At 31.4% G+C, this 16,531-nt stretch overlaps 1 protein-coding gene across 1 annotated transcript in view; it reads right to left on the bottom strand.

Moving 5' to 3' along the window:
- Nucleotides 1-1,571: 1,571 nt before the first annotated feature.
- Nucleotides 1,572-16,531, bottom strand: part of LOC132948723 (uncharacterized) — a 162,752-nt gene continuing 147,792 nt past the window's right edge. Inside the window, exon 6 of the mRNA XM_061019349.1 lies at nt 1,572-4,836. Coding sequence (XP_060875332.1) covers nt 4,233-4,836 — 604 coding nt within the window. The 3' untranslated portion in view covers nt 1,572-4,232. The remainder of the gene's footprint in view (nt 4,837-16,531) is intronic.

The following is a 16,531-nucleotide window of genomic DNA, read 5'->3' as shown; positions in this document are numbered from 1 at the left end:
TTTGGGCTGTTTACAGACATTGTCAGTTTTTAATTTTTTTTGGTTTTTTTTCTATAAATATCAATAAAATTTTATTTGTTGGATAAAAAACCACGCAAATTGAATGCAAAGCTTCTGATATATTGTTAAAATAGCAGTTGAAAAATATTAAAAATATAATATAGGCACAATTTTTTTTTATAAGCATTTAAAGTTCGATTTTTTACAACATTTATCTAATTTAAATTTGAATAATTATTTTGTAGTTAAAAATGTATAAAATGTTCAACTTTTATAGCTAAGGATTGAAAATTTAAAACAAGGTTTTCAAATATAAATTACTTTATTCACCTTAATATCATCAAATATTATAGGCTGACTGACCAGTGACCGGCTTCGCTCAGAACCGTTTTTCTTTTACATTGATATTATATCATTGAATTCAGATTGAACACCATCCATTACAAATTACAATGACCCACTTGTAACCTTCTGTACAACAGAGTGACACCCGCTCGCCCACCTTTTTGTTTTCTATGAATATCAATGAAGCTTTATTTGTTAGGCCAAAAAGCGTCAAAATTTACAAGGCTCCTGATATATTGTTACAATAGAAGTTGAAAATATTAAAATTACAAAGACACAATTTTTTTTGTTTGAATTTTAACGAAATTTATCAAATTGAGAATTTACAAATTATTTATTAGTTGAACATTTATAAAATGTTTAATATCTATAAGTAATAATAATTTAAAGCAAAGTTCCACGGGAGTAATAAATTCTGTTACCAAAAAATCAAAAAAATTCTTTAACACAGCTAGTATATCTTTATAGTTATTTTAAGTTCAAATTAGGACGACATCACATATGAAAAAACCAAGAATAACTTTACTATTTTAGTTATTTTGTTGTAATTTTATAATATTAATTTAACTTACCGCCTACCGTATTGATAATGATAAATAACAATATAAATATAATATAAAATATCCACACTGACTAACCGCCACCGCTCAGAATTGTTTTTCGTATACAATGATATTATATCATTGAATTTAAATTTAATGACATCCATTTTACAGTGACCCACTTGTAACCTACTGTACAGCAGAGTGACATCCACTTACCCATACTTTTTTATTCTTATTTTATTTTAATATAATAATTATTATTTATATTGAAATCTTTACCACGGTCTTTACAAAACAAACTTTTGGTTACATTATCTTATATTCATATTATAACTTCCATGACGCTTAAAATAAATCGTTTCTTTCATGAAATATTATTTTTGTAGAATTATAGTCCGGTTGTTGCATAGATCCCTGCATTACTTTTGCCGTGATCGATGACGCAAAAGCGTGACAAAAAAGTATGTGTGGCTCATGCGGGGAGGCAATTTCAGTCTTTGGCGAAATGTGCGCCTCGCCTGTGGCTTGTGCCACACACGTCGCCCGTGACGAAAATAGCTTTTTTCCCGCCATTGCCACACTATAAGATGAATATAATTTTAAGTTATGTCAGTTGAATTTCGATTTGTCTAATATCGGTAGCATCCACAGCAGGTAAAATAAGCGTTTCGGCGATAGTTTTAAACACTGCAATTAAAAGTGACATTTTGTAGGAAGCAAAAACACCTTTATCATTATTGTTTTTTATTAAAAAAATTCACACCTTTTTCAATTTTTTTCTGTAAGTCACAAAAATGTAAAATATTTTTGTTAGTTTTATTTATTTTTTTGTAAAATTCTCATTCATTGTTGAAGTCAACAACAAGTAGGTAACAAAATTATTTTTAACAAATAAGACACCACGGAGTTGATCAACTGAATATCATTAAAATTTTTTTCTTGAACATTTTATAATTACGGATATAACTTGTATATACACGCGAGCAATAACAAACTATGCGAGCATACGAATGTCAGACAATATCGGGGCCAAAGAACTATCGTACTGAATCGGGTAATTGGCATTGATAATGTACGTCATGCGATAAGATAAAAGCAATTATGTATATCATTACTTTTGTCGCTAATATTGCAGTGGCGTGTAAAAATATTATATTTAAATAGAGAATAAGCTCTTTTAGTCATATCGAACACTGGAACAACGTATTATAATTTATCACGCACACTGCACAGTTATAAATGTCATTGCAATAAGTTATAAATTAAAGTGAGTAGTGACAGAATATACGGCCACCTTAGAGAGCTTTAAAGTTGAGCGCTCTGTTAAAAGTTAAAAATTCCCACATGAAGGTGGCCGCGTCCAGGTTGGGAATCTTTGAACCAACAGCACGCAAATTGGATATTGAATTTATTACCCGGTTTTCCTGTTTTGGAGACCCTGCAAATATAGTATGCAGCGTATGTGATATAACACTCAAGTACCTTGTCACATATATATCTATAGGTATTGCAGAGTAGATACCTATTACCTATATATATATAAATAATCGTAATATTACTATGGTCACAATATATGCTTTATTGTACATCTTCCGTTTTAACAGTATGTCGATTCCCCGGGCGTATCTAACGAAAAATTAAAAAAAATCATCACGTATTAATTGGCCATTATCAAAGTTCAAAATAATATGCGTATTTAGGTAGGTAGGTAGGTAGGTTTATACCTGGTATAGGTGCCTACTTGTGAACAGTTATTCACCGCAATCCCAAGTTCCGGCACGGTATTGAATTATTTAAAATAAAACATATTTTATTTACAACTTTATCAATATAGATGATTGAAAACATTTACAATGTGTTTTCAATGAATTATATACGGTTATAAGATAATATCATATAACATACTTTATAGTATAATTTATAGCTTATATAATAGGTATAATGTTATTATAATATATTATTATAGTATGTATAAATATTTAGTTAAAAATAATAATTTATACTTAAAATAATATACATTTTCAATAATATAATAATAATTGTGTGGGTACATTTGACTAGAAAATGACATTTTCATAAAGGTACGAGGTTTTTCAAATTTTTGTTTGGTACAGGAATAAATAAGAATCAAAGTTTAGTCATCTATTTCGGTTTTAAAATATTTATACATAAAGAACAACATTTGTTTTAAAAACGTCAACAAAACACAATAATATTATAATAAAACAACTTTTTTTAAACTTATAAACGTCATTTGCAATATTGTGGGACGTGGATGGCGTATCTTTCATTCGGAGAAAAATTTCAAACAGACATGTCTAGTATAGAACGGAACAATGGACAGAACGCAATTAATAGTATAACAGACTATATTATGCCGATAGTATAATTGTTACACTTTGGGTTGCTGGAAAAGTATTAATAGTCTACTTCAGATGGACCAACGTTTCCCGATAATCTACACAACGTGCCATAAGTATAATATCATGATATATGACTTTTAAGCGATTTTCGTTTTTTAAAACTTTTAAACAAATCGTTGAATCGCACCAACGACGTTTGGGAACTATACGTACGTGTAAATTATACAATGTACTAATGATATGGAGACGATTCCAAAAACGTATGCGCATTCAGATATAAACCCTGTGCCAACAGGTGTGCATAGACAACATGCCGTTTTGGGTATACCTAAATGCGCGGTGTTTGGGAGATTGATTGAGTACAAAGAGAGAGAGAGAGACAGACAGAGAGCGAGTGAAAAAATACTAGGAAATCTTTCGTTATGAGAATCGTTTTACACGATGGAGGGTAAAGAATGCATACGTCGAGCTAACGTCACGGGATTGTAAATAATAAAAATTAAATTAATAATCGTATATTGTAAAACAATATTGTTATCATATTATTTACTTTATGCACTCGGTACCAATCGAACCAGTGACTCTGTTGGTTACGGTTTGTCGTAGGATATACACATTCCGTTATAATATTATCATTCAATACATTATAACTTATAAGGGGTGATTATCATTACCCCTACACCCCCTAAGAAAAACAACAGTGTCCCGCAAAGCTCAAAAGTACATGTGTCGGATTTTTTATACAAATCGGCACTAACGGTGCACAAAAAAGCTATTGGTTTTATTTGGAAATTCAAAAGTGAGAGGAATTGTTCTGTGTTCATCGTGCATAATAATAATATGCTGTCGTCGTGGTCGGGTGTTCATCGTGACACGTGGATAATGTTTTGGACATGTTTTACAATTTCGGTTTTTTAAATGCGTAACGAGTAAGGTTGACAAATATGGGTGGAGGATGAGGGCTGCAGGTGATATCGTATTACAAGGCGTACGGCTGGGTTCCGGGCCTGGGCGGTTGTTTGAGTAGGCCCACGTAGCGGGCGGCGTGCCGGCACTTGGACACCACCTCCTCCTGGACGAGCGAGAACGACATGGCGATCAGGACCAGGCCGAACAGCAGGTAACCGCAGCACGCGACCAGCTGCAGCTGTCCGTTTTGAGTGTCGGTGCCCTGGAACGATTTGCCCGGTACCAGGTCACCGAACCCAATCGTGGACAGCGTGACGAAGCAGAAGTACGCGCCGTCGATGAACGTCCAGCCCTCCCATGCGGCGAACACGGCCGCGCCCAGACAAATGTAACCGGCCAACACGAGCAGCACCAGGGCCACCGGTACGCCCGGTGGTGCGCCGTTGCGCCTCTTGTTCGGCCGCTTGCTGTTGGTCGCGGCCACTGCGGCCGCAGCAGCAGCCGCTGCCGCCGCCGCAGCAACCTCACGGTGATAGTGTTCGGAGGCGATGGCCGCGGCCGTGGTGTTTTGTCGTCGGTCCTTGTCCGCACCACCACGCCGCCGCTGCTGTTGACGGTTGCCGCTTAGGAGCGGCACTCTGCTGGGCGTCCCGTGTGATCCACTGTACATTTGGCTGTGGAACACAAAACGATATTATATTAACATGTATGAGGAAACTTGTATTTAGTTTCTAAGTTTTTTGACCGAGCAACAATTTTTTTCATCGATAAATATAAGGAAAAAAAATCCATAATGTCTATAAATAACTCAAAAAGTATCGATTATCAACGGCCATTCGTTTTTGTACTATACAATTAAAGAAGAAAATCGTTTGAGAAGAGACAGTTAGTGTGCGGGTCAATATCCTGTCTTATGAACTTCAAACGCTCATTAAAAGTGATGTGACTTTCCGGTAAACTTTTTTTTACATAGAATATATGTATAGGTAGATAAACTTTTGTAGAACCTTGTATTAAATCTTCAAATACATAATATATACATTTTATTAGATATAAAAACAAACATTTTTATGAATTTCTAATTACATAATAATTTTTAAATTTTCACGATTTTGTGGAATATTTAATAAATTTAAATTTTTTCACTTTATTCTTTCATGGGAGAATACAAATTGACATACTTTTTGAAAATTTCCCGGTGAATTTTGTCCGTTTATCGGCTGTAGGGGCACTACGCCACTACACGAAAACAATATGTCTACAGCACACATATAAACGCGTCAAGAACTATCAAAAGTGTCAAGTATACCTACCCATATTATAGATCAAGGCGCGCGCTCGAAAAATACAATTATTTACTGACGCGACAGATGTCACGTTACTCAAAGCCAGCCGCAAGTCCCGCAGACCGGAAATATGTATTTGAGAATTTAATAGCTATGCTAATATATATAAATACAATATTTTATAATCTATACTATTTATTAGATAAAGTAATATGTACAGGAAGCGCGAGATGCTGGTGGTTTGTATACCGTGTCATATATATAGTATGATTTTAAAGAAGTAATGTCATCGATACTCGATCTCCCGATGTCCGATAATGGTTTCAGTGGTGGTTGAGAAGATGGTCTGTAGTGACGGTCCAGTCTTGTTTGTGCGAGTTCTTTTAAGGGTTCAGATCGAACGGGAACAACCCATGAAGCTGTATTTATTAATTTATATGGTGCGAGGAAAAGCCTCAATGTATTTGTAGAGCAACGTTCGCCCGTTACAGCTGTACGCAGTGGTGGATCCAGGGGGAACATCATGGTTATTATAGCTTACAATTAGATTAAATAGTTATGTACATAAGGGGTTTTTACAATGATGTTTATATAAATTAAGTTAAATTAGATATAATTATTATATAATCAGTTTAATGTGTATACCGTATATAATATATTTTTTTATGGTTATAATTTAAAATATAGTGTTAATAAATTGTGCTCCTCTTCCTTTAACTTTTAATAATGCATTCATTAAAATTATGAATTTTTGAAATATAAAGCATACTTATTGCTTATTTTGAATAACAATAAAATAACAAAACCGCTACATGAGAAATCGAGTGAATTTTCTAAAATTATGAACTTCAAACGCTCATAAAAATTTAATTTGATTTACTTGTAGACATTTTTTTTTATATAATAGTAGTCAAACTTATGAATTATCTTGTGTTAAATTTTCAAATGTTAGATTTAAAAATAAAATTTTTTATGAATTCTTAACACAAAATAATTTGCTAGTTTTCGTGATTTTTCCGTATTTTGTCAAGATTTGAACTTTAAATGCTTATAAAAAAAACTATGACTAAGGATTTTAATATTTTTCAAATGTCATATTGACAATATAGTAGGAGCCTTGTATACAATTTTCAAGCTTTTTTATCCACCAAAAATAGTTTTATTGACCAATGTTCCTAAACAGTTCAAAACAAATCAAAATATTTTAAAAGTTTTATCGTGTATAGAAAATGTAAATATAAACAACTAGTGAAAATTTCATGTATATACGTTCATTTAGAGTTACACCAAAAACCAAAATCGATTTTGCGGAAAACCGATTTTGCGTAAAAATTCCCGTTTTCCTTAATTTTTAAGTTGTTTTACCCGTCACTTTTGACAATTATTGGGAATTTTAAAATTTGACCTTCCGAATACACCAACTAGATTCACTTTCCCATCGAACAATTAGATACTGTTGAAGAAAATCAAAGCAGTTTGACCACCTCAAACCATAATGACCGACACAAAAAAAAAAATTAAATAAAAAACACACATCATTGTAACTCAGAATCTAAAACGTGTGCAAGCATGTTGGGTAAATATCATATATTATATCCTAAATATACTTTTTTAGATAAGTATAGGTCTGTACCTACAATATTTTTTTTTAGTCAGGATTATGGTCCGGGTTTACAGATTGAGCATATGATGAAAAACTGAATTTAAAATCTTTTTCTGAATGAAATAGGACTTTATTTTTAAGCTACCGTTTTTTTCTTAAGAAACTATTGATTTTAAATATTTTTCAAACTTAAATTAAACCAACGCGTTATTTATCTATCTAGTTTTAAAATATATAGATATCTACACAGGCTGATTCCTCAAGCGTACTATTAAATGTACTACCAGAAAATATTTTTGAATAGGTTCTTAGGTTTTTCTGCAATTTATTTGTCTTGTGGTAGTAAAAGTAGTGACTAAGTACACACTTTTTTTTCGAATGAGAACCCATTTTTCTTCTGTAAATAAATTATGAATCAGATGATTTTTCTTAAAACGTTGATGTATCTAAATTGAAATCTAAATGAAAAGTTTTTGAGTTATAATCTAATGATAATATAGTTAGTCAGTAGTCCTTAATAATGGTTTTATATAAAATATAAAATATATTTAATATTTACTCTAGTATAGGTACTTATATTTCAAAACAAAAATTTTTTACATAAACCTCCTAAAATGTACAATTATATCCTTATAGTGGGTATTAAAGTTTGATACTCAATCAAATTTTTCTTGATGCATCAATATTTAAAAAAAAATTATTTTTTAATTATTTAGAAAAAACGGGTGTTTTAAAAGTTTGAACCAACAGATCTAAGGATTTGAAAATATGGTGCTGAGTACCTACTTATTTTTAAATTATAAGTTTAGGTATATCGCATGTAGTCACATAATTCTAGGCAAATATAATTAGTTCTCCATTACTCGTAGAATGCGGTATGTATAGTAAAAAAAAATATAATGGTTGCTCTTTTGCTTACAGCTTACTTAGTTGTTACTTGTTAACAATGAGAACTAATATTACTATTTACAACTGTACAATGCTCATACAAATTATACTATTGTCATATTATGCATAAATAAAAATAAAATAATTATACTAAATTCCTGTTATGTAAATAGTATTCTCGTTACAAATATCTTTCAGAATTAAATTTAGACTGTGTAAATTAAATTGCATTGCATCTAAATCTACGTGAGTCAATATCACGCAAAACCTTCGACATTGGATATTTTATACTTATCAGTTATCACCGTGCAATAATAATAATAATATAATAATATTATATTATATTATATTATTATCTAAACGAGCGAATCGTATCGCGGTTTATCGTGCGATCGATAAGCAATAAACATCACAATGTATACACCATAGAGTATTACTCTATGGTATACACCATAATATTATATCAGCTAATACAACGTATTTTACAAAGTTTGCGCAAAAAAATATCATATCGTAAAATCGTACACGCGAATATTATTATTTTAATATTATATAATATTATGTACCGCGTACATGCGATAGTCGTCTTTTGAAATTTACAACCGATGGTCGATTATCACATATTATATTATTATAAACAGTATATTGTCCTGTTTTATGTGCAGTCTTGTTAAGTATTCGAATACTTGCATTTAAATACTTTTTTTGTATTTCAAACACTTTTCATATACTTTTTGACCAATGTATTTTAAATAAACTTTTCTTCGTTCTCGTGGTCTACTCCAAATTCCAATTACTAATAATTCGGAATGTACTATTTTAAATGTTGATTCTAAAATATTATTTTAAATTGGTTCTAACCTTTGATCATTTATAAATAAGGTTTCGCAAAAATACAAGCAGATAACATAATGACTGGATACTGAAACCTCTGTTGGCTCCTCACTCCCATATTATACCTTGGAATACAAGACACTGACCGCCACTCGTTGGATTGGCATTTATCTTGAATCTTTAAATAGTCTTTCTTCTTATTTAATGGGTGGTACTGTGGTAGTAGCTTAAAATTTGTATATAAGATATTGGTATTAATGTTATTGAACATTTTAATTTTTCATATTTATTTTAATTTTTACAATCTGTATTAAATTTTTTACAATAATCACAATATATGGAGGAATACATGAGAGGGCTTGGTTTGGTTGATTAAATAAACTATTCAATAATAGTACTAGTACTTCATGGCGTGGGTAGTAGTGGTTTTAGTCGACTTGTCATTGAACTGATTGAATTATTGATTATTAATTATTCATTTATTGATTTAAAAATAAAGTATTTTTGTTAGTAATTTGAATACTTTTAAAAGGTATTTGTATTTATATTTAAATAGTTTTAAAAGAAAGTATTTGAATACGTATTTTAAATACAAAGTACACCAAGTATTTAAATACGTATTCTGAATACATTTGAAAAGTATTCTTAACAAGACTGCAGTTATGTGTTCCACTAAATATCTCAGCCTGGCGACCTTAGATTGAAATATGGTTTGATGTGATAGCTAGATAGTACCAAAGTCATAAAAATATCACTCTATGCGTCTGTCGGCGTGTGTTTATGTTTTGGAAAATCGAAAAATTGAATTATTTTCAAATTTTGAAACTCATCCAAATCTAGTTTTAGGACCAGTGTAAATAGTCAAATAGATCTAATGAAAATATAATAATAATAATATAATGGTTAATGGTTATACTAGCTGTTATCGTTATTAGATACATACTGTACATATAATAATATATAGATGTAAAAAATAAAGAGATGAGCAAACTATTCTATTCAATGATTTTTATTTTATGTTAAGAAAAAAGTAAAAACTTAATTTCTTATACACGAGGTGCTTCAACGCCTTTGCAACCTCGTCTGTATCCCTCTCCGCTAAACTTTAAAGCTTGTATTACTATTTAAATAATACTTAACGGAAGTTACATTAATCGACTTTTAACATAATAAATATTTCCATAAATTTGCCATCACAGATTCTTAAGAAACACGAAGACTACCGTTTTAGTAATTATTAAACAAATATTAAATTATAGCAATAAAATTGCGGTTTTTAACTTCTTTATATAATACGGAAATGAAGGTCCAAAGAGCATCATTTTAGACTTTACGTGGAAAGTAAAATAGTTTTCAAATAATTTTATATGATCATTATCATCCAACCACAATTAGTACAATTAAACACGTACCACGATATACGTTCCCTCATTCCAATAATATTTTTATTTAACAATATTTTTTCCCTTATTAAATTTTACTTGGCAGAAAGATATTCAAGAGATGATATTAACAATAATTATACTAAAATACTAATTATGAGTTACAATTTTACAATATTGGTAATCGTAGACGTCGTTGGATCAGAGACGGGATATATCGATCGATCCCGACGAGCAGAACGACAATGATGAAAATCAAACAGACAACAAAACACAAATAATAAAAATATAAAATCTGTGGAAAAATGAAACACCCGAGTGGTGAGTGGTGGATTTCGATAACCATATTATTAGACGGATTATAATAACTGTTTTATTGAGTTATTCCACAATAACATATTTTTATTTTACAGACGTTACCCGTGTTTATGCCGAGAACGATGAATGACGAAAAAAAAAAAAATGATTACTACGAAAATTTGTTATAGTGCGCATAATAAGTACATTCCTATTCTATTCTCGGAAGTGCGAGGAACGTTTCGTAAAACATCGATTTCGTTATATTGTTTCTATCGAATTTCCGTTGTCTATAAAACGTAATAATTTACTACGTAGTAGGCGGCTGGTTTTCCACGATTCGCGTCTGTGTGGAACGTTACGTCGTAGTAAGAGGCGTAAGATGACGTTCGCTCATTATAGAATTAAATAACAATAAGTAGGTTTTGGATCCCTCCCCGCACCGGTAGCAGAACTCTGGTACCACCACACAGAGATCATCGCCGGATACCGGTGAAAACGCATGCAGGAAATCGCACGACCAATAATTTACCAGGTTGAATTTTTCGAGATCTCAGTCTCGTTGACAAATTACTTTTCACTGTCAGAAAATTTAAAAAAAAACTAGCAACTTGCATCTGCTTCTTAATATTATAGTAGGTTTCGAGATTATCTCGTCATTGACTATTGCCAGTGCAGCTCACTGCAACATTATAACATGACGTATATTATATTTGAAGTCCATAAAAAAGACTGTGCTGAGGAGCTGAAGAGACCGATATATAGTGATAATATGTGGATATTGGATAGTATATTCAAGTATATTATATTATTTTTTTTTTAGTAATTTCCTAAATCGGCTTAGGACGTACCGTCAAACGATTATATAAATCTCGAGGGATACCTAAACAGATTAAAATTAATCTTAATATTTTGAAAATTTCATTACGTAGAATGAAAGACTGTGATTACAGACAATGATAGTAAAAACACACGGAGGAAGGACTGAAAAACAAAATAACTTAAATTGTTATTTTTCATTTAAATATTTAATTACGTCCAAATAAAATTTCAAACGTCTATTATAAGAAATTATTATGACTTTAAGAGGTCCCTTTCCTATTTTTTTTTTTTGAAAGTTTTAACTAGGTCCAAATAATTTGTATATTTAAAAAAAAATTGAAAACAGATGATAAGTAGTGCTAATTAAAGTATTTGGCGAAAATTTTATGTTTATAATTTATTTTTCTGAATTACATAAACAAAAATAAACGATTTCGTCGAATACTATAATATTATAGTGAATAAATATTTTAACTTTCTCGCTATATATATTCTGTTTTTTTTTTAAGAAATGTATTAAAAATTTTCTATTTTTTACTAAAAAGCATTTTAAATCAAATATGTTACCAGAAATTACTCTTAATGCCGATGATTAGAGCAATAATTAATATTCAACTTCAATTTATTCCAAAACGTGATAACACACATCGTTGTAAATCCAATATATCAATCGCTCTTTTCAGAGTAAAAATGTTATCACTTTCATCATAAAAAAGGTGGATAAGTGGATATCGCTCTGCTGTACAGTAGGTTACAAGTAGGTCACTGTAATGGATGGTGTTAAATTTGAATTCAATGATATATCATTGTATAAGAAAAACGATTCTGAGCGAAAACGGTCAGTCAGCCTATGATATTACCAAGTATATTGATATTTATAGAAAAAAAAACTAAAAAAAATGGAAATTGACAATGTCCGTAAACAGCTCAAAATAAGTCAAAATATTTGGAAAATGTTATGGTGTATAGGAAATGCAATTATAAACATTCAGTCAAAATTTCATGTACCTTCGGTCATCTAAAAATTCCCGTTTTTCCTTAATTTTTCTTTTGTTTTTCACGGCGCTTTTGAAAACTACTGGGAAATTTTTACTTTTGACCCCCCAAAGTACCAACTAGATTCACTTTCCTATCAGAAAAGTTACTGTTGAAGAAAATCCAAGCACTTTTACTGTCCTAAAAGGTGATGACAGACACAAAAATAAAAAAAAATAAAAAAAAAACACACATCATTGTAAAATCAATACACTCATTGCTTCGCTCAGAATCTAAAATGTAAAAACCATAAAAATATTATTATTTGTGTTCAACAAGTGTCTATGAATTTCAACAACAAATATAAAACATATATAAACGGCATCCATGGAATTCAAATCCACGCACACACCCACAATAAGTGACGTCCACGACATCCTGTAAATGACGCCCCTGCACAGCAATCGTTTTCTTATTCTTTAATATTGATTAGAAAAAAGTTATTGATGGGGACAAACGCTCTGTATATGTATCGGCGTTTGTATTATGTTATTTGTTCGGAATAAATGCGTAAGCTATGACGGTTGTTTGAGCAACGCGTCGCAATGTTTTCCATCCGAACCGAACGCGATTCGGAGATTGGGATTTTGAAATTTATATTCGAACAGAGTTTACTTTGCAGTCGCAAACCGTAATGCGCGTGTATATTATACGTGTGTGTATATATGCACATTTTTTTTTTATGGCGGAAACACTCGACGAAATCATTGTACGCGAACCGTTCAAGCGCAAAAGCCCCGGCTGTCTTATTTTTTATATGCGTCCCCCGCGCCATTTACATTTGGCCGTAATAAAACATCCGCAAATCACTCGGTTTGGTTCAGCGTCTCCTATGCGCGCGTACAATATAGGTTTCGATTAATTTGTATTAGTCACGTACCTACGCGATTTTTTACACATTTCCTCACTAACGGCTTACCTTTTTATACGTCAAAAAACCACACGCAACCGTGCCAGTCGGGCTACGACCATACCCCACATATTTTTATATAATATATTAAAATGTATACAAGTGAAGTGCAACTGGATTCATCAAGCCTGCACACCTCCTTTAATACTGCAATAGTGTGGTGTAATAGATTAATTCACATTCAGATTTTAGGAATTTTTAAGTATACTTATTTATGAGACTATATATTTCAAATACTTAAATGTTGTATACTGTAAACCATTAAATCACTCATTTAATGTCTTGTCGCACTGTCACGCTGTCCCGTGGCGATATAAACTTCCGTTTTTTTTTTAAAATGAAAACCACCCTTTTTTCTTGTGAATTGTCAAGAATATATACATATAGTTTTAAAAATGTTGATGCATCTACATTGAAATACGAACGAGTAGTTTTTCAGTTATTAAACATTTTGCACCAAGAATAATATTGTACTTGATAATGCATCGTTTTAGAATAATACGCGCATCTGTTTTGTGGCATCCATATACCATTGTCCATTAGGCATTAACCTTCAATTGCAGTTATATTTTAGAGCAAGTACAGCGTAGATTCTTGTTATTACTCATTTGCTAAGTGTATTTTAAAAATAGATCACTTGCCACACCACAAGATTATTATCCGAGAGTTCTTACTTATCTGAAACTGTGCATAACTACTACTTGCTTCCTAGATTTAATTTAATAGGTAATCCGCGCCCAGATCAAGAAGACCAAGATGAGCAGATGATAGCCTAATACTTGCATCCTAGCATTGTTTTTATTAGAATATTTATTACTCTAAAGCTAATAACCTTAGTAGTTGAGGCTCTAATTATTAAATAAAAAAATATAAAAAAAATTGATAGTAGTACCTACTATCTAATACACATTACTCAAGTTTATTTTTGACACTGATAATTGTAATTGTAACCATTGGGCTACCATTGGGTACGTTTTATAAATAAATAAATAATGGTTTTTAAAAAATAATATAAAATAGATGTGATATTTATTCTTGTACCTACTTATAAGTTATAATTGTGCTAGGACAATTTGTACAAAGCATAAATATCAATAGTTATAATTTTTAAATTATTTTAGCCTCCATATCTGCTAAACCTCGCTACGGCTATTATTTAAGGGGCAAAATTCAGGCAATTTATAATCTAGTCCTAGGATCTATGTGTTAGTTAGTTGAAAGTAGTATGTGTTTGTAAGTAAATGATTATTAGTGAAATGTACCACACTCGAACGCGCGTGCACATGCCAATAAAATAAAATTCATTAGGTACCTATACGTATTTTACAAAAACTTACTTATTGTTTAAAGTAAAGTAAGTTAACGTTGGCTAATTTCGATTTTCAATCGAAAAAATATTTGAATTCAGCAGAAAAATGACCTTAGATCGTACAAAATACTTAATTTTAATTAAGATTTGAAGTTTTTGATTACAATTCACAATAATAAAATATTTAATTTTTACCAAGTGTTGAGTACAATCTATAGACAATTATTTTGTGTCAATTATAAGTTATTTTTCAAAATCAAAATCAGACAACGTTAACTAACTTTAATTTTGTCAAAACTAACTCTTTTTAGTTAAAATTTACAGCAGTAGCGAGGCCCATTAATAGGCACATACCGTTTAATAACTTGAAAATTAATCGTTAACATTTTGAACTGGGTGTCTGGGTATACATAAATATATTATTCTCAAGAAACGTATATTCTACTTAACAACGCTCAGTGAAAAAGGGTGGTTGTTTGGAAAAACACACAAAACCGAAGTATTTGAAAATATGATCTTGAATAATTATGCTTAAAAATTCTAAAAATGGGATGAAAAAATATGTGGTGTGAACATGCTCGGCGAATCATTGCGTATGCATAATATGTGTAAGTGTATGTGGATGGACGTTATGTGTTAATAATGCATGGTGGGCACGACTATAATGAATATAAACATTCACCGAAATACGCGTGTTTGAGTCATTACGACAGAAACGACCGACGATTCCGCGAACAATTCATTTTGGCGTAACCGCCACCGCCGACCACAATAAAATAATAAGCCTATTAGGCCTGTTCGCGCACAAAAGACCACCAGAAATATGTCTGCCTAGCGCACTATAGGAAGATGGTTTGTACAAGATAATGAACGAAAAGTTGTGTCACTATTGAAACGGTTTTCGGGAATTGTCAAACACGAGACGACGACGTTGCAAGTGATATTTTTATTTTCATTTTCGGAAGAACGATTTTTGTCCCGGTTTTTTTTCTTTTTTTTTTTTGTACGACCAAACTCAATCCGGCTGAGACATTTTTTTCGTTGCACAGGTATATTTTTTATACATATATTTTTTTTTTTCTCAAATACGAAATAATTACGCGCAACACTATTTTTCCTTTAAATTTATATCTATATAAAAGTCCACGATCCGGACAATTGCTTTTCGCGTCATTAAACGCGATACGGTCATCTGACTACTGCAAATGTACGGCGCGACGCAGCTTCGTGTTTAAAAATTCATTACCGTAAAACTTTACACCGTTTTATGATACGTTTAACAGTCTTGCACGCTGCAGCCGCTGCGAGTAAAAGCGTTGGTCACCGTAAACATAATAATAATATCATTAATACATTTCGATCGATCAACAACACCATTTTGTAGATTATGATCATAATAGTAAATGGACATTTCCCCTCCGGACGTATCCCCTCCGACCGTTTAGTAGGACATTTCCCCTCCTCCCCTCCAGTATATTTTTGATGCGGACATTCTCCACCCATTTTTTTTTTAAAGTTTATTACTGACTAATGATAATAATGAATTTAATAATATTATATTATTCTTTTTTTTTAAATAAAATATAAAATATATAAACATTTTTTTATTTTCATAAATATAATATATTATAAATGTATAGTATGTTTGATCCACTAAATTAAGTACTTCAATGTTAAAACAATACAAATTAAAAAATATAATAAGTATAAAATAAAAAAAATTAATAATTAATAATAGGGGGCCGCGCGGACTAAAGCGTCGGTTGCGACGCGCACTGTCACCGGTTTGAACTTGGCCACGGGCGGCATTTTTCTTCGGGCAGTCACGGTGCCCGGAGAGAGAGGCCGCCATCCCCATGGGCATGAAAACAAACACACACGTGTTCAAAACTTACAGTTCCCTCCCCCACGGTTCCACAGGCTAAAAACCTCAGTTGTCGAAAACTTAAAAACAAAAATTAATAATAGTGGCTAAAAATGCCGACATAAAAATTATTCATTTT

This window comes from Metopolophium dirhodum, chromosome 7 (genome assembly GCF_019925205.1).
Source record: "Metopolophium dirhodum isolate CAU chromosome 7, ASM1992520v1, whole genome shotgun sequence".
Taxonomy (NCBI): Eukaryota; Metazoa; Arthropoda; class Insecta; order Hemiptera; family Aphididae; genus Metopolophium; species Metopolophium dirhodum.
Note: the sequence above shows the minus strand (reverse complement) of the source record. Positions and strands in the feature narration are given on the sequence as shown.